This window comes from Solea solea, chromosome 11 (assembly GCF_958295425.1).
Source record: "Solea solea chromosome 11, fSolSol10.1, whole genome shotgun sequence".
In the NCBI taxonomy this organism is placed as follows: Eukaryota; Metazoa; Chordata; class Actinopteri; order Pleuronectiformes; family Soleidae; genus Solea; species Solea solea.
This window is the reverse complement of record NC_081144.1, coordinates 17,531,502-17,557,797: the sequence shown is the minus strand read 5'-3', so window position 1 is coordinate 17,557,797 and position 26,296 is coordinate 17,531,502. Positions and strand designations below refer to the sequence as shown.

Here is a 26,296-nt window from a genome sequence, read left to right as displayed (position 1 = left end):
AGTTTAGCTCATTGCACTTACAACAGTGAATGGAACACTTTGAAGTCATTTGTAGACTCTCAAGCTTTTTCTGTGTTATATTTTCACCCTCTCTTCATCATTCGGTGGGTTTATTATTATTATTTTTTTCTCTCACACATCTCCATTAACCAGGTCTTTCTCTCTCCATCCTCATAAATACATTTGTCCACCCAAAAAAAAAAACAACCCTTTAAAATTACATGGAAGCCAGAATATTTTTCCCTTTTTTGTTTTTGCTATCATGTCATTTTACAAACACAACATGTATAGAAACTCTACACAGACCAATGTTTTTTTTTGTTCTTTTTTTTTCTATTTAAATATCCAAATACAATTTTTTTTTTGTTCTTTCTTTTTTCTTAAATGAGTTTGAAACAGTCCCGCACGAGCCAGCCACACAACGACACAATGAGATCTTTGTTATTTTTTAATGGTTCAAATCAACAACTGCGCTCTGGTTTTGTTTACGCGTCTGCGCCGCGTGTGTGTGTGTGTGTGTGTGCAAAGGCCTTTCTCACGTGCCCCGTGTGTGTGTTAGTATGTCTGAGATTTATACATGTTGTACAGAACATGTCCTCCATGGCATTTACGTACATGCTGTTTTCTGGTTGGCTTTTGTTTGGTATTTACACTGGGGAGAAAAACTAAAAAAAAAAAACAACTTGGCAGACCGTGAGGTGGGAGATTAAAAAAGGATGTGTTTGGAGGGAGTTCAGGTCATGCACTTGTAATTTTACTCTCATGATTGGTTACAGGTGAAAGATGAATAAACGCTCCCTCGTGGTTTGACAATGGAATAATGGGGTTTTTGCACGTCTCAACTGTATTCCAGTTTTAAACTTGTTCTCTGGCCCCCGACTATACGACGACTGGACTGTCGGCACGACCAACAGCAAGAGCAGCGGTGGCGACGACTACTGCGCTGCACGCTATGCTACCTTTTGGTTAAGAACACACGCACACGTGCGCACAGTCTGGGTTTCCCAAACGCGTTCAAAGCTGCTTTTAAATGCAGTCAAAAATCTTTTTTCTTTTGTTTTACTCTTGTGACACTAAAAGGTTTGTCCTTTGACAGTCGTCCTCACGTGTATGACAAACAAAATGTAAATGTTCACCTACTCGCCACAGAGAAACACCGGGAACAAATGCATCCTATTGTTGTTCTATTGCCAAGTATCAACAAAAGAGTTAAAATAAACAAACTTGTGTCTAAACTGGGAAGGAGGCTATTAATTAACACTTAGAGCGTTGTGCGTCAAACACCTCTGAGAAACCAGGACTGTGGCTTTGTGATTTTTGCCCACTGGTGATTGCTGTGGTCTGACCTGAAGTCTACTGTGTTCCCGGGAACAGACGGACGGACGGACGGACACCTTTGCACAGCATAGACGGAGACCACGACCGGCTCGAGGGCAGTAACAGGATGGCTTTCGTCAGTAACTAGTATTGTAGAGTAAAAGCCCTTGCTGCTATGCATATTGAAGTCACCTTGAGTGGCTGCATTTACACTGGAGCAAAAAAAAAGGTGGTGGTGCCATTCAAACATTAGCCGTCCCTTTATTTAACAGCAGCCAGGGGAAGGAAGGATTGGCGGGGAAATCGGATTCATCGCTCCAGCGTGGACGCAGCTCTTATTTCTCCACTGCGATGCTTCATTTAGTCGGTGTGTGCTTTCCTGAGGAAACGTGATTGAAGAACAACTTTTTTTATATTTTTGTAAACTTCCTAAAACATTTGATGTGTCATCAAGGATGTCGGTATTGAAACAAGTGTCCTAAAGCTGAAATCAACCAAAAAAGAGATTGTTTTCTGGTTCGGATCGTCTCATTTTGGCTGTGCATATTCCAGCGATGATATAACATCTGTATAAACATAAATCCTCAGTCCGTGTCTATAGAACGTAAAATCTCTCTTCTTTCTTCAGCCGTATCTTTCTATTCCCCCCCCCCTCTCTCAATATGATAAAAATAAATTCTCACACGCATAAAATGATCTGATACATCTTTCACAAAATATATATATATAGATATAGAGTCTGCACAGGCGCAGTGATTTGTTGAGCTGTGCTAAAATAAAACCTTTTGAGTATCGGGGGAGTTATGGGATGTTTTCATACTGCAAAGAACACATTTAAAATGTGAATTCCCATAAATAATTTCTTTTTATATATCTATCTACCTATATATATGTTCCCTTATCATAGCATGCTGCTACCAAACTGTGGTGTTTTATGAGGTACACATATCTTTGCACAGTGTATTTAGATGATATCTGGTATCGTGTCGTGGTAGTGCACCTTGAGACACTTGCATTCATTTAAGCACAACAACCATCTATAGCGTGTAGATTTTGGCCCATGGTCATAGAAAGAAAAGGAAAGAAAGAGCGAGGGGAAGCTTTTCATGATCACCCCTGAGCAGACACCAGTCATGAAAGGGAACATATTCCATCTATTTTATTATCTAAATATGTCATCTATTCATATATAGCTATATATTGCTCTATAAACAACTGTTTTCTATATCTATGTGATTAAAACTCTGCTTGCAGCAAAAACTAGACGACAAGCTTCTGTTTTGGACGTGAGGGATATTTCACTGCTGCTGCTTTTGGGGAAAAGGCTAATTCTCAATTTGTAATATGAAGAATTGACTCTTTTTTTTTTTTTGGTTCCAGTGGAAAACGAAGCGATCAAACTTTGTCCGCCCATAACTCCAAAACCGTCCTGAATACACATTTCGTAAAGGGGAAAGGGGGACCCTGAACATGCCAGGAGAACACAATACATAAACCTCTCTTATTATTATTATTGTTATTATTATCATCATCATTATTATTATTATAATATCCTAACTTACAGGTGACTTATACACAGACAAATTCACAGAATCTTCTTACTTGGATCTATGAGTAATGTCAAAAACAAAACACTCTTGACATTTTGAACAATGTGATAAATAATTATTTGCGTGACTCTTCTTTTTTCTTTTTTAAAAAAAAACAAAAAAACAATTCTCCCTCTTTCGTCATCATGCGTCTGTTTTCCCAAATATGATAGATTGCATAGAACGACTGGAGATGAGAGGTCGCCTCTTCTGCCCACCATATTTGTTGATTGAACTTGTGTTTTTTTTTTTTCCTCTTTTCCTACGTGAGGTGATGGTCATTAAATACACGCATACAGACCTCCACACACATACATACAAACATCAGGAACAGGAACAATATAGAGGTGACTTTGAAGTTTTTCTGCGCCGGGTGGCATGCGAAGGTTTCCCAGCGAGCGTTCACACACAGACAATATACAGCAGAAGTTGGTTGGTTCGTTGGTTTTGCTTGAAGGCCTTGCGTCGTTTTTGGCCCCCGACAGAGTATTTTTTTTTTGGAGTACTGAACCGCAGATCCCACAATGCACTGCAGGAGCGACAGCAGGGAGAACACTGACCTGAGAATTTTCCAAGACAACTGACAGTCTGAGAGAGAGAGAGAGAGAGCGAGAGGGGGTGTGGGGTTTTCAGGGGGTCGGGTTTGCAGGTTCTGGACGCCACCACAGATAGAAAATGAAGAGTTTAAAAAAAGGTGAACGACTTTGTGACACAACCAAGTGTGTTATTTTTGGTTTCTCAGTCACACGAGTGCTGATATATATATTTATATATATATATATATTTTTTGTTTTTGCTTTTTTTTGTTGTTGTTGTTGTTTGTTGACACCATTACTGAGTGTGCTTTCTCGTGCTCTGTGCACATTTTGACAGACTGAACACACACACACACACACATGCTGATACACTCTGATGTGCAGGGAGCTTGATGAAGCCTTTTGCAGACTCCTAATATAGAAACGTCCATCTCGGAGGGTCAGAAGAATCACATCCAAAACCCGAAACCCCCTTCCGGTGACGACGTCGAGTCCAGTTTCCTGTAGACTGGTCTGCGTTTCAGTGCCTCTCTGCTGCCCTGCAGTGCTTTCACATTAGGCTCCGGCTGATTGGTCGGCCGCTTGACGACGTCAGTGTTTCGTTGTTGGTCGGAGGAGAAGATCTGGTCGGAGTGGACCCCGTGGTGTCTCGGCGAGCTCCTGCTCGCTCAGCGGTGGTACAAGGTGGTTGTACGTCTGAGATGGTCGCGCTAAAGTGAAACTCGTGGTCGCTCAGTGGTCAGTTGGACAAACAGGCAACACGTTTCTGATTCCACACAAGATTGTGCTCTTAACTTTCTCTCCCACTATTGCTTTTATAATTATTGATCCTAAATAAGAGTCGGGGGGGGGGGGCCTTGATAAAAAATAAACAGAACATAAATAAAAAAACAAAAAAAAACACACAATATCAAAAGCAAAGAGAAGTGAAAAAGTATAAATGAATCTCACTATGGCCAGTGTTCCAGCTCCAAAAAAGAGAAAATGAAACCTTCACAAATGATTAAGGCGATTCAGGTAACCTGCGACATAAACAAGAGGCAACGAAATCAAGAATAACGAGAACACGATAAATGGTAACGACTGGCGACAGCCGCGATGTGGGTGGAGCGTTTGGAGGAACCCCGCCAACACCAGCACTGCAGGTAAATGTTGTTTCAATGGCTTGTAATGGCTGAAAAACAACCCAACCACATATACTTTGATCCCAGTCAAATGAACAAATATAATAATAAACAAAATAAATAAATAAATAAATAAACTAGAACGTCTCTCACTCCTGTGGCCATGTTCCTGTGTTGCTTCAGTAATCTCTCTTCTTCTTTGTCATTATTTGTGTCATCGAGCTTGGACTTTTTTTTCTTTTTTTTCCCAGTGTCTTTATGGCCTTGGTTAAGTCATGATGAACAGTGTTAGGTCTTGGATATAAAGTTTCATGCATTCCAAATTCCTACTTTTTGTTGTTGTTTTTTTTTAAATCCACAATACACTTTTTTTTCTGTTTTCTTTTTAAAGACATGGCAAGTTGAGGATCGTCGGGTGGGGGATTAGAAAGAAAGAAAGAAAGAAAGAAAGAAAGAAAGAAGACTCGGCATTCAAGAAACACAGGGAGGTGAGGAAGAGGGGGAGCAACAGGTTCAGTTCCCATCTGGAATGTAAATAGAAACCGTGGAAAGAAAATGCTCGCCGTCGCACTCCGTCTGTGTCGGCGACATCGTTGTCGTCCTATTCATTCAAAAATGACACTTCCATGACTTCGCTTCCCTCGTGTCAGGTGATGCAACAGGAGGTCTTTAGTACCAGAAAAACCTGCAGGACTTTAAGAGAAAAAAAAAAAAAGATAAAATCCATTCCCACTTTTTTTGCTAACTTTGAGACGAGATAGAAAAGAGGAGAGGAGCTGGTTGATTGCAGTTATTCCATCTATGAGCACAGGACTGTCACACAAAGAATCCTCAGACGCCACCTCGCCTGTGGTTAAGTGACCATTCTCGAGTTGTGGAAGAAGATCATCCCTCTGTTTTCCCTTCATCATCGTTTTAGAGCTAAATCCTCGTAGACGTTGGTACATGGACTCCAATGGTGACATCTGTGTAGGTCTCTGGTGATGTAAGTGTCCCCTGCCTTTTCTTCTGTGGGGAAAGAGCAGCGCAGAGAAACCTCTGCTTCTCTGGATCTCGCAGCCTCTTTTGTTCACGGATGGATTTAACTCCTACACGATGTGGATCCAGAGTCTGCAGCTGTTTGATTTGAAGTCTTTGCCTGAGAATGCTGGATGAATGGAAACAGTCCTGCTGAAGGTGGATGTTGACTTGGAATGATCTGTAAAATAAACACAAAGAAAGAAAACGCTATTATCAAATCGCTATGGCTGTGATTTAATTGTTCAGTTATTTGCCAATTAAAATGCGACGCATACATGTTGAAACAATTCATATCATTCAATTCATTTTTTTCATATACTTGTTTTAAATCTATAACACGGTAACTATTGAACTGAAGCTCGACTTAAAAGACTATGCAGCATTCACATCACAATCAAAAAGTATTATGCAGACTGTTCGCCCACAGAATGTGGGCAATGATTCACGATCATTATCTCAAAAATAACGATGTTCTCAAAGGTTTTAATGATGTCTTCATTACATAGAACAAAGAAACCAAGAAATATTGGCATTTAAGAAGATGAAATAATCATAGAAACTGTTTTATATTTAAACTTTTAAGCATTCATGGATGACCAAAATAATTGACAATTAATTTAGTAATCAATTAACTGTGGATTCATCGTCAGAGCCCTTTTAAACACAACCTTTTGGATAGAATGTCTTTATGATTTGTGCTCACAAAGTTCTCTGTGTATAAAAGAGTCGACAATAAAGACTTTTACAGACTCTCCAATAACAAAGGGCAGTATAGTTTCCTTGTGTCATGAATTACAAAAACACATACATGAAGGTGATGGTAGCATTGAGCTGAGACGGTGTAAAAATAAAGCTGGCCACTAGGTGGTGCTTAAGCTGAAGAAATGCACCATGGACCTACTGAATGATTATATTCAGGCTCTCAGGTCACACACAGTAGTGAAATCTTTGCTACCATCAGAGGCAGTACAGAGTCCAGACTGTGCAAAAGTCTTTCAGCACCACCAGCTTTGTTTGTTTACCTCTGTCAAATTCTGTGACTGTGGATGTTTACACACAACTCCTTATCCTGGCCGTGTGTGTGTTTATGGGTCACATGTTTTTTTTTCATCTTCTTATGTGTTGTTGAGTCAAAGTTATGATTCATTTTAGTAGTGATATAAAGTAGCAATCATTGTGCAGAAGTCACAAAATAGAGCGTTTTTACTTTTCTTTGTGTTCATAAAACAAGCCAAGTGAACTTTGACCTGTGACGTTATTTCCAAATTTTTACAAATTCAATCCGATTTTAAACATTTGGAGTACTCTTTGGTCAGGTGTGTTTATGTAGTTGGGGAAAATGAAAAAGAGTTTTCATCAGATTGCAAAGGATGCTGTGTGTTCTCAGGGTTAATGATGTGACTTATCGTATCAATGTCAATGAGTTGAACTCATGCAACATGTGTATGTGATCAGCTCAGGCCTTTTACCAATAACATTCATTTGGGTTTCACTCCAGGTTTAAGAGTCTCTTCACACTTTGTTATTTTAAAACTGCATACAGTACATGTTTCCTGTATTATCTGGATGTGTGACCAAGAAATAGTTATACCGTATGGTTGCTATAGCATTGATAAAACAACATATCTACTGTATTGGTGGACTAAGAAAATTTAAAATCTCCTCCGTAATTAATAATGTGGATGATAATACTTGCATTGGTCTGTTTTTACCAATTTGTCTTGCAACATTTGTTAAGATAAATGAGTAAACTGTATTTATTCTCAGCAGTCACCGCTCACAGAAAACGCAGTGGAAGCTTCTAGCTTGAACAACAGCAAGCATTTTGTTGTCAAATTTATCAAACAGAGCTGACGGAGAATCTTAATTCATTTTTGTTTTTTGGTGTTTTTTTTATTTTTTTAAATCAAATCAATGTCACTTGATTTATGCTCCTCCACTAAGCGTGTCTCTGGATAATGCATCTGGTTGAAGCATTGCATTTATTAATTACAGGAAAATAATTCTACCCTCTGATCCTCCTACATCCGTCTGCATATACAGAATAAACAGTGGGGGCAGAAGTCGAGGTGAAAAGAAGAAAACTGAAATTCCTGTGTCACCTGTGTTTTTTTTTTTCATGTATTTGACCTTTGACCTGTGACCTTGTCCTCCTCCTGCGTGACACCACAGTGTATAGAAACATAATATCAACACTACAGTTATTAGTATCAATGTATTCGACCACCACCCAAAGCCACAGCTGCCCTAAATGAACAGAATTGGTAATTATCAAAATCATTTTGTTATGTTTTATTTTTTCATGGTTAATACGCCAGTATGTAGAAGCTCTTTAATCTTTTTATCTTTTTTTAATGCTGAAATACAACAGAAGTATTAGTTTGATGTTATGCTTTATTAACCCACCAACCCACATTTTGGCTGCTTTTCCCCATTTCTATGTTTAAACTTACAGTATATACAGAGGCTATAAGAAAGTACAATGAAGAGTTTCTTATATCCTTTTTTTTTCTCAGCACAACCTAAAGATGTATTTTATAAACACACCTGCGCATAAAGTACTCAAAATCTTTAAAATTGGATTGAATTTTTATCAAATGTGGAAATACGTCACAGTTCAAAGTTCTCGTTTCTATGAACAAAAAGTAAAGAAAAAAACTGTCTATTTTGTGACTTCTGCACAAGTATTGCTCCTTTATATCACTACTAAAAATGTGATATAAAATGAATCATAACTTTGACTCAACAACACATAAGAAGACGAAAACAACGACTCCTGAATATGTGACCTATAAACACGCACAATAAACAGATCTTTGCCTTTGTGCGTCCGCAGACTGTCGGGTGAGTGTCAGGTGTGTGAGTGAGAAAGAGAGTGAGGCAGAAAGTGCAAGACATTTCTAGAGGAGGGATGACGGTAGGAGCAGCAGATACAGAATAAAAAAAGAATAATTGGGTAGATTGTTACAGTTACAGAAGGCGTGAACGAGACAGCTTTAGAGAGAGGAGTGAGGATTGACAGGAAGTGAGAGAGCAAGACCTCAGCAGCAGTCAGTGAGCACAGGTCGGCACAGAAAACACACAAACGGTTCAAAAACACCAGCTCGTCGTGCACATAACGCAACACTGTGCACACGAGGGGTATTTGGTGATACATCGTTGACAGAGGAAGCTACATTATGTTGTGAATAAAAAGACAAATCCTGCACTTATAACTTTTCAGTTTCGACAAATATCGGGATGTATCACTATATGACTGATAAACTGACAATCACAGAACCCTTGTATCGTGATTATTATTGGTATCGTGGACCGTGTATCGTATTGTGAGGTTCTGTGGGATTCTCAGCCCTAGTGCACACGCTAAAATACAACTGCACCATACGCGTACGTCTGCACCGGGGAAAAACACAAAGAAGCCTGTGTAAGATTTTCCTTGTGTTGCTGCTTCTATTTTTACTGCCTCACCACCACATGCCACACACACACACACACACACACACACATCTGCACCTTTTCTCAGAGCCATGAAATGAACTGACATCAGTGTCAGGAAAAATGATAATTATGTGTGGCTCATTTGCATTTCCTTTATTCACCGAAGATTTAACGGCAAAGCAATCACTCTCAGCATATTTCATACTGTCCGTTCAGACACTATAAACAAATACAGCGGATACAGTGGATGTGTTTTTTAATCACAGAACACTAGATAAAGTTATTCAATTTTAGCAGATTTAACGAGTTTATGTGGGTCACTATAACACACCATGTATCTGGACTGCATAAGACTATGCTGTGCTCATGAATATGGACGGAACTATAATGGCATGAATTAGTCTTGTGATTATAAAAATTATGAAAGAGTTATGAATACCATGCATGTATTTTATGTACTTCAACTTACACAGTAATATAGAATATACTGCCCAGCCTCTGTCGTAATAGTAGTGTAGTAATTGCCAGTTCAGATTTCATTTATATTAATGTCAAAAACTGGATTGTAATTGCAAGCTGGACACAAGGAGCTGGGTCTCAACCATCCTCAATTGTCTGGACTGAAATTGTTTAAATGATCTAGTAAAAAATCAGTTGTTTGCAAGATTGAAAAACTCACCAGTGTGCTCAGCTCTCCTCTCTGCTCCCCCAACTCCCCTCTCTCTCTCTCCTTCCTCTCTCTTTCAGTAAAACAAAGGGCAGAGGAAACTTCACAGGTTTTTCTGGTACGAGGCCTCGTGACTTTATCGCTTCAATATTTATATCATCCTGCAAATGCACACACACACACACACACACACACACACACACACACACACACACACACACAGAGATTTCATATTAGAGAGATCAGCAGTTTTGTTTGGTGCCGTTTGTTGTGGTTTAGTTTCTTCTCTGGTGTGACTGTGTTTGTTTAGTGTGAGCGTGTTTTGTTGGTTTGGAAAGAAAGGGGGAAAGAAAGGGGACACACTTGGACACAGACAAATTGTTCTAGGAACACAATACTGCCTGTTCCAGTGTGAACAACTGTGCTGTCAGCTCTGCTGTCAACGTCCTGGTCGACTTTGATCTTGCAGCATCTCAAAGGTTTATTTTTATACCTCACGTGTGAGATACAAGTTCACCGACGACGTGAAGGCGAAATGTTTCCATTTGCTTCTAATACATGAAACACTGAAGAAGAAGAAGAATACTGCTGCTGTGACGCAGGTGGCTGCTTTAGTCTTTGCTTGTGTGTCTTCTCCGTTGTACAGTCACGCTGTGGGCCAAATTCAGCCTTTTGTCCATGTGATTGAGGCAAAACAAAGTTTTCTTTGGGAATAATGAACTCACAAAACAAACTGCTCCGCTAAAATAAATGTTTTTTTGTGTGTCTGGGCCCTTATCTTTCCTCTGATAATTAGAAAACCTACCTTAATCTTAGCACCTTAGAAGAGAGAGGTGAACTTCTTGCCAAAACCGGTGATAGCTGCGGAAAATTGGACAGGAAAAGGACGTGTTAACGTGTGGTGTGAAGTGACAACTTGACGGAAAGATGTGTTAGCATTCAGGAAAGATTGTTATTATAAAATCATATTTAACATATAGACACTTATAAGCTCTATCAATAATCCACTTATAAGACGTCATAAGATGCTAATTCATTTATAATACTAAAAGTATAATTGTTTGTAATGTTCATAATGTTACACAGATACTTCTTGTAAATCTTTGCCTCAGCTTTGTGTATGTAGTTTTCGTTTTAGCGGATATTTTTTTGTCTCTTTGTTTTCATTATGTTGTACTCATTTGCATATTATGTACATTCAAAGCAAGTAATTATAGGCAAAAGCAGTTGCACACATGGCTTGAGTGCTTTATTACTAAAGACCTAAAGAATTTAAGTCTGGAGGTTCTGAAGTACAGTATGTTGAAAACCTTTAATGTGCATACAGTATTTTCCAAATTCAGTCTAACGCCTAACAAGGACTTCACATTTTGTTTACTGTCATTGAACGTGTCATTTGTCGTTAAATTCACCGTCCAACAAGAAATATCTCTTAAAACAGATGTTTGGAGGTTGGTATGTACAGGAAGTCATGAAATGAGGAAAATATTACAGTACAGTAACAAATATAAGTATACTTGATTATATATAAATGTATATATATATATATATATATATATATACAGTATATATATCTCCCAGTTTGTTATACCTTCTCCCAGTTTGCCGGCCTGCTCAGCAGCTCCTCCCGGCAGGATCTTGGAAAACACGTTGTCTCCCTCCATGCCCGGCTGACCTGCGGCTGCACTGCCAATGCCTCCTGGTCTAGGTGCTGCCTTGGAGCCTGGAGACAAACCGTCAGTGGAAGACGAAAACAAGGGAAAGACGAAAAGATCCAAAGGAAATATGGAATCAGTATATCAGTGTACTGATACAGTATATAGTATATATCAGTATAGTAGAATTGTCCGTAAACAGTGTCCGCCATCTTTGCTAACAGTTACGCTATCGGTGAAGTATTCCTTTAAGTTTATAGTGTCATCTGCAAGTGTTATCATTTTTTTCTTTACTTTCTTAGTCCAGTGTGTAACATTTTGTTGAAATTATTTTCATTTGGCAGAAATGTTGTAATGAGTGTACAATCACCTGCTTGTATGAATTGTCATTTTTCTTCAAAATTAGCTTTTATTTTTTTCATTCTTTATGTCAAAAACAAAAACTCAAACAAATGTTATTTTAAATATGTTTTATACACCCAAAATCGGGCCACACGGTGGTGTAGTGGTTAGCACTCTCGCCTTGCAGCGAGAAGACCCGGGTTCGAGCCCCGGTTGGAACAAGGGCCTTTCTGCATGGAGTTTGCATGTTCTCCCCGTGTGTGCGTGGGTTCTCTCCGGGTACTCCGGCTTCCTCCCACAGTCCAAAAACATGCAATGTGGGGATAGGTAAATTGGACACTCCAAATTGACCATAGGAGTGAGTGTGAGAGTGAATGGTTGTTTGTCTGTCTCTGTATGTGGCCCTGCGATGGACTGGCGAACTGTCCAGGGTGTACCCCGCCTATCGCCCGATGTAGCTGAGATTGGCACAGCCCCCCCCGCGACCCTCTGGTGGAGGATACAGCGGTAGATGATGACTGACTGACTGACACCCAAAATCTGGTGTTCACATGCAACTCCAGCGGGGTTTTTTTGTTTTTCTTTATTTAAAATTGTTAATACACTATTTTAACATGCAGTAAACAGTAAATAACAGCCAGATATTTAACGTAATCCTGGCAAAATAACATTTTCTGGTCCTTTTATTATTATTTTAAAAATCCAGAAAGACGTTTTGAGGCTTAGGTGTTCAAGGGTTAAAGTCCTTCAGTAGCAATAGTTGCCCCATTTAAGTTTTCCTCCAGCCCCGTGACTCTACAGATTCAGCCACTTCAGCCTGTTATTCTTGTATTGTCTTGTTCTGACCAGGAAAATGATGGATTTATGGTAACTGACTTTACTAAGTTAAAGTCCTCAAAGGCAAATTTATTCACAGATAAACCGAGCATGAATAAGTGTCTGTAGGACAGGATGACTTTAACCCAACATGCCAAAAAGAAGTGTCGGAAATGTCAGAAAAAGGTAAAGCACATATATATCGACTGGACTTTTAATTACCAAGGAGGCGTCTGTACATAAGCATCTACTCCTTTTACATACCCCACAAATTAACTAAACCACTAAATACCATATTGACTAGTGTGACTAGTCAGGCTGATCAAGTGTCATGGCGTGAAACCTGTGTTTTCCAATGTGGGATTATTTGAAGATTAATCTCAGATTAGATGAGACAGCACACAGCAGTTACATAATATGGACACAGTGGTTTGCAGCTGGCAAAACATGGGGATGTGTGTGCGTGTGTGTGTACCTATGCCTGTGAGTGGGGGCTGAGCAGCTTTTGAAGCCATGACAGGTGCTGCCTTTGCTCCAATTGCTGTCACAGGGGGCGTGTCAATCTTGGCCTGCAGAAAAAGATGCAGGAGAAAAAAAAAGGGAGAGAATGTGAAGAAAAACACAAACGCCTCAGTGTTTACCCTCGTTTATAGTACAGCATTTGAAATGAAAGACAGAGGAAGCTGGTGAATCATGAAAATGATTCACAGAGACGTTACTTTTGGTACGAGGACGACTGAGAGAGAGAGAGACGCTCGCCTCCAGTGTTGTGACAGTTTACTGACCGCTAAAAATGATAAACAGACCTTGTCAACACGGTCAAATTTGTGGGAAAAAAGAATATCAGTTACCTATTTCTCCTTTCACAGGGAGCAGCGCCTTCTCTAGGAAAATCATATGTGGTTATGGCTAAAATATCTAAGATGGGGAGCGAAATATTGAATTACTGCAGCAGATAGTATATTGACACAGCTGCCCTCAGTAAACAGGGATTCACACACTTGATATGAGGACTATCACATAATATCATACAGTAACATTTCAGACACTGTAGCCAAACAGCTAAACACGGCACATGATACATTTACTGCACTACCAGAGAATAGCCTCAGGGAAGATGTACAGCAGATCTTTCCTGGAAACCATCACAATTAGTTATTAATGTGTGTGAACGCAGGAAATATGGTCAATTTGGCCCATTTCTCTGTATTTATTACTACGAGTGTATTTTTACCAGTGTCATCCATTTTCTCTTTTATGAAATAAACCTGATGTGACAGATGCAGGACTCTTACCACTTTGTCATATATAATTCTAGATTTGTTTGCCACAGACTCCAGTTTAGCTGCAGCAAAGCAGACGTGAAGCCTTATCATGCAGAGTGCAGCATTTTGCCATTTCGAGCCACTTAATCAATGCTTTTAATTACACAATGGACCGAAACATGAGGGTGCAAGTGAAAGAGTTCGCAGACTGAATAATTGCCCATGCTAGAATTTACATATACTCTTTATGGCTTCCTGTCACAATGACGCTTTCAGAATAATTTCAGGAGAACTTGATATCGCACCGTATGAATTATTTCAATTTGCTCTCAGTGCCGCAATATGGAAATCATGAAAACCTTTCAGCAGTGGAAGTGAATGTCATGAATAACTTTGAAATACTTCTGTAACGGTTCACGATACCTAATGTTTTTTCATTATTTTAGCGCCTGATCACAACTCACCATGGTGACTGGTGTGGTTCCCACCGGACCCGTCTGCCTGGTCTGCCCCATGGGTCCACCTGCTGGTCCCATCTGCCCTGGCTTAGGCTGGCCTTGCCCCATGCCCATGCCCATGCCCATGCCCATGCCTTGACCCTGGGTTGGGGTCTGCTGCTGAGGGCCAGATGTTGCTAAGGCGCCAGGCTGACCTGTCCTTGCAGCTGATGTCTGAGCTTGTTGTTGGAGCTGGGCCCTCTGTCCTAGTCCCCCATCTGTTTGGGAACCAGGACCCCCCTGTCGTCCTGATCCTGTGGGCCCACCAGCTGGGCCCTGAGCTCGTGAAGAGCTGCTACCAGATCTGGAGGAGCCTGAATGGAGGACAGGGTCATTAACTCATATTTTGTGAAAGGTTTGCACTTATTTTTCATAACTTAAACAAGAATTAGAGATGGTACAAGGAAGGACGCAAGACTGAGCAACCACATCACACACATACTATGAGACAAAACAGATAATTTGCAGTGCCCTGAACCATACTTGGCTATCACCACAAGTCTGAACCTATTAGGGTTGAAAAAATATAGCAGGGGCCAAAGAAACTGTCTAAGCTGAAAGCCAGACATCTTAAATTATGAATTAAAGAAACTAAGAGAGAAGTCAAATTTAAAATAAAATATGTTAAGTTAAGATTATTAGTGAACAAATACTAAGGCTGTTTTCTGCGTCCATCTTTTGTCCGTTTTTTTTTTCTTTTTCATGAGCAATGATCATACCAGGCATTTAATGACTTTGCTACCAAAAACACAACCATGGTGATCCTCTGAAAAGTTGCACTTACTGCAGTTAATTTAAAAGCTGTTGATACCTGAGGAGACAGTTGATTTTCAAAGAACATCAAACTCCGTCCGCACAACAAGGGATATTAAATATTTCTGCCTCAGGCTTTCATAAGAAATTAACAGGAACGATCTCAACTACAATGCCTGAGATGCCTAATGTCTGTGGCGTACATAAACACAATCGACTATATGCATGAAGCGTCAAATACAACTACTGCAAAAATATAAGCCAGCCCCTTTTACTACCAGTCAGTTGTCTTTAAGGGGAAACTTTCCAATATAGATTGAAATCATTTATATTGTCTTATCATATTTGTATGCTATTATTTGGCCTTACAGCAAAAAGGGTGCTGGTTCGCGCCCGGTCCGATCCTTTCTGTGTTGAGTTTGCATGTTGTCCCTGTGTGTGCATGCGTTTTCTACAGTTTCCTCCCAGTTAAAAAACATGCAAAGGTTAATTGCCCTGTAGCTGTGACTGAATGATTGTTCGTCTGTATATGTTGGCCCTGCGATGGACTAGCAACCTGTCTAGAGTGTAGCCCGCCTTTTGCCCTATGTCAGCTGGGATCGGTGCCAGTAGCCCCATAACCCTCATGTGGAGGATAAAGCGATAGACAATGGATGTCTGTAGTATTACAGTAAATTTTAGCCCACTGATTTACTAAAAAATTTGGAAATAAAATTTCAAATGTCTGCAAATAACTGAATTATTTTACATTAAGACATTTTGGCTTATCTCATCATTCTGGATGGGTTCCAAACCACCTACACTGAGAAGAATTTGAATGAGGTCGAATTTTTTTAATCCTAAAATGAAAAGAGCAGATCATTTTGCCAAAATGACGTAACAACTAGCAAAACAGCACCCATACCCTTTCCTTTGCATTATTGAAACAATGTCAAAGTTGGCACTGCATACCATGGTGCCCTTAATAAGTCACCTTCCAAGTAGACAGCCAAGTTTGAATCCTGTCATGTGAACGGTAGGACAGTTATGCAATCGACAGACAGAGCAGATGGAACAGACGGACGGACAGACAGACATTGAATTAAGAGAGAGATATATTGTACATCATACCTTTGTTGTCTTTGAAGAGATGCAAAATCAATTAAAAATGGTATTGTACAAGTAGTTGGATAACATGTGTTCTGTAGTGTCAAAGACTTTGAGATTTACAAAAAAACGAATTTACTTTTATTATTATTATTATTATTATTATTATTAATATTATCATCAATAATAATAATCATTATATACATATATAAAATATAATTATAATAATAACTTTGATTTACACTGAGATGTAAACCTGATGTTGGGTGAAAGGATGTCCTGTGTACCTGCTGGTTGGCCCTGCATGTCAAGTGGCTGCTGGGATTTGCTGCGTGAGGATCTGTGTGGCTCTCCCTGCCTGGAGGAGCGCTGGCCGTGATGGTGTCCGGATGGATCCCGTGAGTAGTCAGAAGCGTGGTAGCCCCCTGATCTGGATTCGCCACGCCTTCCCGAGGAAGAGGATCTTCCTGATGGGTCGTGTCTCAACGATGGGTCTTTTGGGTGTGCCTTGGATGACCTTGAGGACCGTTCGTCTGAATGACGTGACGAGGTTGAGTGACGACCAGTGCTACCATGGTGCCTTTGGTCACGGGACGAAGAGTGTCGCCCTCCATGGCCATACTCATCCTGGGGCCACAGGTCTTCCTCGGGAGGCTCATCATAATCATGGTAGGTATGTTTGACAGCGTGCCGGGTTCTCCCAGTTGAGTGGCTCCCGCCGTAGTGTCGAGAACTGGAGCGTGGCTTCTCAAACCAGTCTGTTTCTTCCTGGCCCAGGTGGTAGGCTTTGGAAACCGAGAGCAGATCACAGTCAATCTCCATGTCGTTTGGAGACAGCGGCATGCAGGCTGAGAGAAGAAAGGAGACAGGAAGAAGACCAAACGCATGCAAAAGAAAGGAAGAGGAAGGAGAAGACAGAAAATAAAAATAAAAGGTTTTACATCCATGCAATATATACACGCCATAATGCCTTGACACATTAAAGACTGTATAAAGAGGACAAAACAAACACTGCTAAACTGGCCATTGTGGCAGATGTTTTGGTGCTCAAATTATTTTCAGCTTCCAAACAACTGCCCTGCAAAAGAGCAGTCTTCCTTTGAAATTATTGATGCCATGAGTATGATTATTGCAGTGAGGCAATAAAAAGTAAAGCTTATGTAGAATTGTTTGTGAGGGACAGTTTTGCAGTGTAAACAATGAATAAATGAAAACATATATAATACCAAAGACATAATTATATATAAAACCCTGTAAAGACAACACAATGCATCTGTGTCGTGCAAAGAAGACCTTTCAAGTGAATCAGTGCAGCGAACGAGGAAAACGACCACGTCGAAGAACCATGCGAGTACTGGACAGACAGACGATTGGACGAACAGGCGGAAGTACGGACAGGCAGGCAGACAGACAGACAGCAGTCCACTGATAAGAGAGCTCCAAGTGACTTAGGAAGAAGAAAACATCAGCATGCAACAGCTATCACTGTCTTTCTTTTTCTTTGCTAAGCCTAGCCTCTGGGTGGGTGGGGGACGTTTAGATAAACGGAGGGGGCAGTAGTAGGAGGGCGTTCATCTCCCAGAATTACCTTCACTGTCTGACACAGCACAATAATAATCGTCTATAATGTATGTATCATCCGATTTGTAGACATGTGTCCTGGGAAGGTCCCGTATGTGGTCTTGTACATCTGGCAGCGAGTGGCTGGAACCATACTGGCCGTCATAGTAAGGATATTTACTGCTGTGACTGTCATATGGGTTGGGACCTAAGCTTGATGATCGACCAGAACCCATGAACCTCCCCAGTGGACTGAGGGGACTCTCCTCTTCAGAGTACTGTCGGGTTGGGTGGCGCCCCTGGCTATAGCTGGATCGATAGGAGCGATCATCCCTTTCATAGGATCGGCTGCGATAACCAGAGTAGTCCCTGGCTGAGATCTTGTCCATGCCATAGCCAGTGGAACGGGAGCGGCCAGTGGAGGTGTAGTAAATTCGATCATCGTCGTCCACCATCGAACCACAGTATCGACTGCCATGAGTAGTGCCACTGCCACCATCAAAAGCACTCCTCTTGAAGCCATAATCCTCAATCAGCTGGCGCCCTCGAATGTGGGAAGAGGAGTATGTCCCACCTGTTCCTGAGGCATAGGAGGCCAGGTCTGCCTCAACATCCCGAGCCTCCTCAATGGGAGAAAACTTGGAGATTTTTTGCTCCATACTCCCCAGTTTTCTGTGCTTGCTGCGCTTGGAGGACATGACAGCAGGAGCCATAAGGCTTCTGGAGGATGGCGAAGGTTTCTGTACCCCGGAGCGAATGCTGCCATGTTTGTAGTCGTAGTCATAGTAATAGGAGGATCCCCCACCCATGCTAGAGCTCACGCTGCTGCTGCTGCCCCCTAGAGGTCCGTGTCTGTAGCTGCTCTTACCCCTGCCATGGTGGTCGTACAGCTCTTCCTGCATCGCTGCTTCCTCCTCGGGTGCCCTGCCATACGAGGAGCCGCCACTTCCCCCACGCGTTGTGCTGCCAATGGTGCCGCTGTGGCTATGGATGTCACCTGGATATCGCCCACTGCTGCCATGATGCATCATGTCCACTGTCGTCGTGCCCAGCCCATCTTTTGCCGTCAGCTCGCTTACATCGTCGATCATCATGTAGTTCCTTGGGATGTTTTGCTCTAAGCCAGGAGCCCCGTACATCCCCTCTGCTGTGCTGTAAGTTGAGGGACTGTCTACAGAATGCCCATAAGCATTGGAAACTGTAGAAGTGTACTGTCCATAAGAACTGGCTGTGGTGGTAGTGTAGCCATAAGTATTAGCAGTGGTTGTGGTATACTGGCCATATGAACTAGCTGCAGTTGAAGTATATTGTCCATAAGTGCTGGGTGGCACAGTGGCATACCCACCATAGCTGCTGGAGACTGGTGCTGAGCCATAGGGGCCATAGGAGCTGGCCATGGTTGTTGTTCCAGTGTACTGACCATATGCAGGAGCTGCACTGGAATAAGTAGCATCCTGGGCTGTGGTTGTGACCACAACTGTGGGGTTGCTGATTGTCTCATAGTTGGTGGGCATTTTGTGTTCCAGATCGGCTAGTGAAGTCTGCCTCGGTCTTCCAGGATGGACAGTCAGGATATCGGCTTGGGGCTGCACAGGGTATGGGGCGGTCTGGCTAGGGTAGGACACAGCACTGGGATATGGTGAGCTGTGGGTGGGGTATGGAGGCTGACCTGGTGGTGCAGGCCCAAAACCTGTCTGCCCTGGCTGAGGTTGAGGTGCAGCTGGTAGCCCCATGTCTGTCTGGGGGTATGGGGGCTGAGGTTGGGGGTAGGTGTGGGAAGGATATGAGGTTTGAGATTGGTAAGCAGGTCCTGGAGGGGGGATGTGGCTTTGGAGGGGTGTAGGCTGTGGCAATGCCTGGGACTGAGACACTGTTGGATAGGGAGGCTGGTTGAATGTTGCAGACTGGTATGGCACACTTGACTGTTGAGCGGGTGCTGCAGGTTGGCTCTGGGGGTACTGACAAGAGAGGAAAGATGAGGTTGGTGGGTACTGGGCTGCTGTGTTCAGTTCACCAGTGAACTGGCTGAGGGGGGCAGTACTTGGCCTTGTTGTCAGTAGCCCATTGGTCTCATGTGATGCAGCAGCTGCTGCTAAACGCAGATTATTCAACTCACTATCAGACATATAGTCCCTTGCATCCCCCATACACCTCAGGTAGGCAATATCCCTCCTCTCCCTTTCCTTGACCAATGTCTCTTTCCTTTGGTGGATTCCCAACTCTAAGTATCTCAGTTTAGCATCAATCTCCTTCTCTTCCTCCTCCAGTTCAGCCTGCTGCTTTCTCAGCTTGGTCGACTCTTGCTCCACAGCCTTGAGCTCATGAGTGAGGTCTTTGAGGAGGCTGGCTTTAGCTGCCAGGCCAGACCGAGAGCTGGGCTTGAGGCTGGGCACGGAGGGCAGATAGACCTGTTGAAGGGCAGGTGTCATCATGGGCAGATGAGCTGATGCAGTAGTCTCCTCTGGAGGAGGGCTGGGCAGAGTTCGCTTGACCTTTCGGAGCAGTGAGCTCTGTTGAAGGGCTGCCAGCTGGAGACAGAGACAGGGAGGGAGCGATGGGAGCACAAATGAAGTATGGAACGAAATGGGTTGGAGAACAAAGGAGTGTAGAGAGTGATTAATGTGATTACAGTGAGCGAGTTGAATAAAAATAAATGTGAGATGGAAAAAAGTCAGGGTAAGAAAAGTTGTGGAGAAAATAAGATATTTTTTTGGAAACCGGGATTATAGGATGGCCCAAGACAAAATAGGTTCATGATGAAGGAAGAAATTATAATTAAGAGATTTAGGACAAAAAAAAGAATGAATATCATTGTGAGGGGAGCAGTAGGATGAAGTGAGCAGAGTAAAGGGGGATGATGTGAACAGGTAAGATGAAATAAAAGGAGTAAAAAATGGTAGAGAAAAGGAAATATTGTTGAGGGAGGTTAATTCAAATGAAGTGGGGTTGAGATGAACAGAACAGGAAGGGCAGAAGGGAGGAAAACTCAAAGAGAAAAAAAAGGTCAAGGAACATAAAAACAAGAAGAGGACACAACGGTAGGATATATACAGAAGACAAAGGAGACACAAAGACAAGGACAACAGGAAACAAAGGTGGATTTGTGTTAGAAGACACAAATACAAACTTATTAACATAGCAACTGTTCTACAAATCAATCTAACAAATTAATTATATTTCTTTTTATAAAGACAATTGAAAGATAGCTGTCAGCCACATACTGTGAAGGAGTCAGAAAATTTATATTTTACTCAAATGCGTACAGATATTACATTTTTATTATTTTCTGGTGCAGTTATATATATGGAAATTAACCTACAAGCAATGTGTTTGTGCAATTTTGTTCAGTTGAATTTGTTTTCTTGGCCTTGAATTGTGGACTGCTTTGACTGCTTTTGCCTCTAGCATGCTCTGAAATGAATGTCTGAGTTAATCTTTTCTTTTTTCATATGTCACAGCATTTGGAATTTGAAAATAGATCATGTTGTGTTGTTCATCATGTCGGCCTGTGTATGTGGAGGCGGTGACGTATTTCAAAAAAAAATCCCCTCAGGAACTTATTAATCATATAATCCAAGCATGTGGGCAGTGAAAATATACCCCTGACACTTCACAGCATTGGAGGAGAGAATATTTTATAGTATGAAAAATCTATACTAACAAAGGAATTATTTTTCACACAACTACGATGACTCAATATTGATGAGGGGAAGTTAGACCATGACACTTATTAATCGAGGGGCTTTAATCCAATACATCAGCAATTCATCTTGCAAGCACTAGTGCAGTATTGGAAAAATCTAGTTAATTACAGAAGCATCACTTTGACAGATTTGACCACAGAACAAACAAACAAGAGTTGCAGTCAGGGCTAGAAGTAAGGCTATCTTAAAACACGATATATACATATATGTATATGTATATGTGTATATATATATATATATATATATATATATATATATAAATATACATATATGTATATGTATATGTGTATATATATATATATATATATATATATATATATATAAATATACATATATGTATATGTATATGTGTATATATATATATATATATATATATGTATTTTCACTCTCTGGGTAGTTCCTCCACAGTCAAAATATATACAAATAATTGGAAACTCTAAATAGGGCTGCTGGTGACCTGTCCAGGGTGTACCCCACAATTCATAGTCAGCTGGGACTGGCTTCAGCCAAGTTGCAACCAGTAGTAAAGTCACCCATCAGAATCAGAACTCCTGTTCTGAAGCCTCGGGTTTCACAATTTGGTTAGCGATTTAAAAAGGGAAGTTCACAGAGGTCATCTGCAACCTGCTTTGTTGCTGTTCCCCCCTAAAGCACAATGTCGGTGTATTATGTTGGTGTTACACAGTGATTTCAGTCAAGTTAAAGTATTTTAATAACTAGATGATTGTAAAAAGTAAAATGAATTAGCTGCTTTGTGTAATGCAGCTGTGCACTACATCAGCAGAGATCAGTAGAGAATTTCTCTCAAGGATAATGAGAGCCTTATTAATTCAGTCTTAGAAATTAATCATTTTACTCAAGAACATTCTCACATGAGAGCAGTTTACCACCTGCCATTGTTCCCTGTAATAGATTTCATGCATACAACTGTAATTTTGTAGATGTATTGCTCCTGCTTTATAAGTAAATACGCCATACAGATACTGAAGTAGCAATTAAATCACAGAAGTACAGTTTTTTTCTATGCTATCATCTATCAAAGTAATTCATCGATGTCCTTATCATGGATGAACAAAGGTATGCATTTAGCAGATGATCACCAATGAATATTAGGGTGCATCATCATCATTATCAACGTACAAAAAGTAAAATGAACAAGCAGAAACATTTTCAGTCTACCTTGTGAAGAGTTAGTTGTAAGTGGGCAAGTTGTTGAACACGTTTCTTGGACAAAATATGTAGAATAAAAGTAAAGTTGATACTGCATATTGGTTTGCTATTTGGCATTTGTAGTAAATTTGGAATGGGTGAAACCCAATAGACTGCTTGCCCTAAACAATATAGAAAACAAAACAATCATAAAATATGAAAACTCCATAACAGAATCAGTCATCATAACATTCACATAAAACATTCATGCACTCACAAAATAAAAACTGTAGATTTAAAGGCATTGTCCTGTAGAGGCCTTTCAATATTTATGCCTGGTTATGCAAGTTTCCACTGAGCAACATAAAAGTCAAACTATTGTCTATGTCTAAAGCAAGTGCAGTCCAAGGGCTCCCCATCCAATCAACAACCTAATATGTTTTATTCTATATTTTAGTCTATATTTCTACTTCTAGATTTGTTTCTCAAATGTATCTGATCTTGAACCTTGGACATGAACTTCCTCTGTGGACTCTGTGGAGCAAAACAGTGGAGTACACCACATCAGCTGTAAGTGAGTTATATTTGTTTTTGACTGAGCACATGCACTTAAGAAATGTCCATCTCCTCCTTTAATGGAGGTCAAAAGTGTTGCAGTTAATTGTCAGTACATTTTATTCTCTTGAGAAACACTTGAAGTAACAGTGAAATACTCCGCCACTGCCTCAAGGTAGGAATGTGTGTGACGCCATCTCATTTTCAGACCATCACTCACTCACTCACTCACACACAGTGGATATGCTTTTGCATGGTTTGTGTTTGTTAACAACAAACAGCTAATGCAACACACATGCAAATGTTTTCTATAAGGCCTATTTTTCATGCATCTGTCTCATAGCAAAAATATTAGCATAGTATGAAGCTTAGCAGAAACATACATAGAAGCTTCACAGTAGCTCCGTGTTCATTCTGATTGTTTCTTATTTTATCTTTAATGTGTGTAAATAACAGCATGAGTTAAGTTACTTTACCTGGCTCTGAAGGGCTTGTTGTTGATACAGGGTCAGCCTGGCTTTGGTGTGTTCATCTGTAGTTGGGCTAAGGGACTTAGGATCTGACATGGATCTTTGGGTGCTCTTGATGGGTCGGGGCATAGATGGGTGTCGCTGGGGGGACTCAGCTGTGTAGGACTTCTGCTGTGGTGTGACATGGGCCTTGTTCAGCCGCTCACTAGACAGAGAAGTCTCCAGCAGGCGGTGAGGGGACACCGGGGAGACAGGAGAGTAGAGGACTTGCGGAGATTTGGGATTTGTCTGCTGCTGCCGGATGATGCTGGAGATGGACTCGTTGTGGAGGTGGTTGTGAGGCTGGTAGTTAATGTCAAGTGGGTCAGGGCGACGTCGCTCAAACTTGGCTGCATTTGCTGCAATGTGCTGCTGCTGGCGCTGCTGGGTCAGAAGGTCTGATGTACTGGATTGTTGTGTTCCACTACTGGTGGAGGAAGAATAAGGACTGACTGTAGTTGGTACACTAAGTTGTGGAGCTACAACACCTTGTGACTGGGCTTCTGGGTCAGTTTGGCATGCAAGAGACTGCCCTTTTTGGGTTCTCTCAGGACCAGAGATGTAGTGTACAATCTCCACTTTATTTGGATCTGGTACTGTCACATGGATTGCTGGGGAGACTCTCCCTAGGTGCTCTACTTCTGTCTGGCAAGACATTTCCCTGATGGTCTGTACAGCAATGCTGGAAGATACCATCTTGGACGTGTCTGTTTTTGTGTCAGTAGCTGTACTGGTTGTAGCAGTAGTGCTGTTGCTGGCGGCATTGGACTCAGAGTGCCTAGAGAAACGCGAGCGTCTTCGGCGGACCGGGTGTTCTGTCTCAGTTTTCTCGTCGTCGTCATCTGTCTGGACTGAGCAGTCAACGCTGCGACCTCTCCTCCGGGTGCGATGACGCATCATATACCTGATGATTAAGAGAAGATAAAAAGAAAGGATTGAAGTAATGCTTTGTTAGTCATTATTTTGTCATAGTAATGTTTTAAAAAAACACGTTTTGTATTCAAAGTATACACATATATATGTTTTCTTTCCTGAGCTGTAGGTTGGACTGAGCAAGTTGGAGGTGGAGTCTGGATCCTGCTCCCTGCTGACACACCTGCATCTCATCAAGCTAATTAACGAAGCTGCTCTTAAGGATGTCTCTGCTAGATTTTCTACGTCTCCAGCATGGTAATCAGGTTACTCGTTGTCAGTGCCTAGCTTGTGCTGCTACTTATATTTACCAGTCTTACCTTGTTTCTCCTAGTTAATTCCTCGAGTTCTGGAAGTGACGGCTAGTCCTGTGCTCCTGACCTGCCAATCTCCTTTGAACCTGTTCCTGCATATGACATCCTGTGGATTACTCCTCTGCCTGCTCACCCTCGTACAGCTCAAGCAACCTCCAAGTATAACCAGTGGCTCCCCTCAAAATCCTGTCAAGTATCTACGACAGTAAGATTTAACTTCCTGACATACATACCCTTGTATGAATATATCTATGGACAATCCTCAACCTGGAAATAACATATCTCCTTTCTCCCAGAGGCTTTCACCTCACTCCTGGACAATCCCTTACATCCACTGACCCCTTGCATACCAGCAAATGTTCAAATAAACCTTTTTATCTAAACCTCAGTCTTGGTGATGTTCTACTTTTTTTTCCGCTTAAACTTGGCTTCATGAGCCGCGACGCATTCATTGTAGTAACTAACACATCAAATAAAATTCAGTCACAATCGGTGACAATCGAGTTAGAATACTATTTTCGCTGGATAAATATGTCTGTATATGAGAATAATATTGAAATCCTTTTTCAGATACTCTCCATATCTGTCAGTGTGAATACTGAATTTCCTGCATAACTGTGTGAAATATGACATGTTTCTGGGTGAAATTATATTCAGTCATTACGACGAGCCAAATTGTTGTCAAAACTTACTTCCTGTGTGGTCCTCACAAAGATGTACACACATACACACTTTCGGGGCAAACATGGCTCAGTGGTAGAGTTAGTCATCCTCCAACTTTAAGGTCAGGGTTCATTCTACAGCTCTGCGTGTCTACATGATGATTGCTAATGGTGGCTGTACCAGCAGTGTGTGAATGACTATGACTAGTGTAATATAAAAAAAACATGTGCAAATGTGCTGTATGAATGTATGTGTGTTTGAGTGGGTGTGAATGAGTGAATGACAAAACTGTAGTGTAAACAGCTTTGAGTTGTCATCTAGACCACAAAGGTGCCATACAAATACAAACCATTCACCGCTATCTAAAAACAGATGTGCTACCTATTGACCCTTTCACCCCACTCATTCACACACACATCTTTACCTCTCCTCCCCATCTTCGTCATCTGTCTGCACACAGCTGTCCACAATCCTGCGGGGGGAGCTGTAGAAGATCACGCCATCACCATCCAAGATGTCCCTGCTCAGCCTGGTCATAGAGCTGTGCTTCCTGATGTTACTCCTGGTCTCCATGTGCTCTTCCTGGCTCCTCAGACACATCTCTGATGAGGAGTTGGGAAGGGAACGGGAGCCCATCTGAGAGTCAACGTAGGGGTGCAGGGGCTGTCCGTTTGCATCCAGCTTTAAAAAAAAAGGAAACTTGTTTCAAGATTGATAGGTTCTTAAAGTTTGCCCACTCACAGATCATTGATTCAGTTGAGAGTGAATGAGGTTTGTGAGTGCATCAACGTATCAACCCTAATGGTACATGAATAGATACGCATA

General features: G+C 41.4%; 1 protein-coding gene across 2 annotated transcripts in view; it reads right to left on the bottom strand.

Annotated features, from left to right (window-relative positions):
* Window positions 1–430: 430 nt before the first annotated feature.
* The window catches only part of bsna (bassoon presynaptic cytomatrix protein a), an 86,968-nt gene continuing 61,102 nt past the window's right edge, over window positions 431–26,296 (bottom strand). Inside the window, exons 6-15 of one of the 2 annotated variants that reach the window (XR_009241777.1) lie at window positions 25,896–26,152; window positions 23,550–24,486; window positions 17,694–20,193; window positions 16,393–16,890; window positions 14,234–14,580; window positions 12,980–13,073; window positions 11,283–11,414; window positions 10,497–10,552; window positions 9,704–9,852; window positions 431–5,764 (exon numbers count right to left, since the gene is read on the bottom strand). Coding sequence is in view for 1 of the 2 variants with exons in the window: in XM_058644035.1 (XP_058500018.1) it covers window positions 10,512–10,552; window positions 11,283–11,414; window positions 12,980–13,073; window positions 14,234–14,580; window positions 16,393–16,890; window positions 17,694–20,193; window positions 23,550–24,486; window positions 25,896–26,152 (4,806 nt within the window). In the remaining variant the exon portion in view is untranslated. The remainder of the gene's footprint in view (window positions 5,765–9,703; window positions 9,853–10,496; window positions 10,553–11,282; window positions 11,415–12,979; window positions 13,074–14,233; window positions 14,581–16,392; window positions 16,891–17,693; window positions 20,194–23,549; window positions 24,487–25,895; window positions 26,153–26,296) is intronic. The other variant, XM_058644035.1, reaches the window with a different exon arrangement.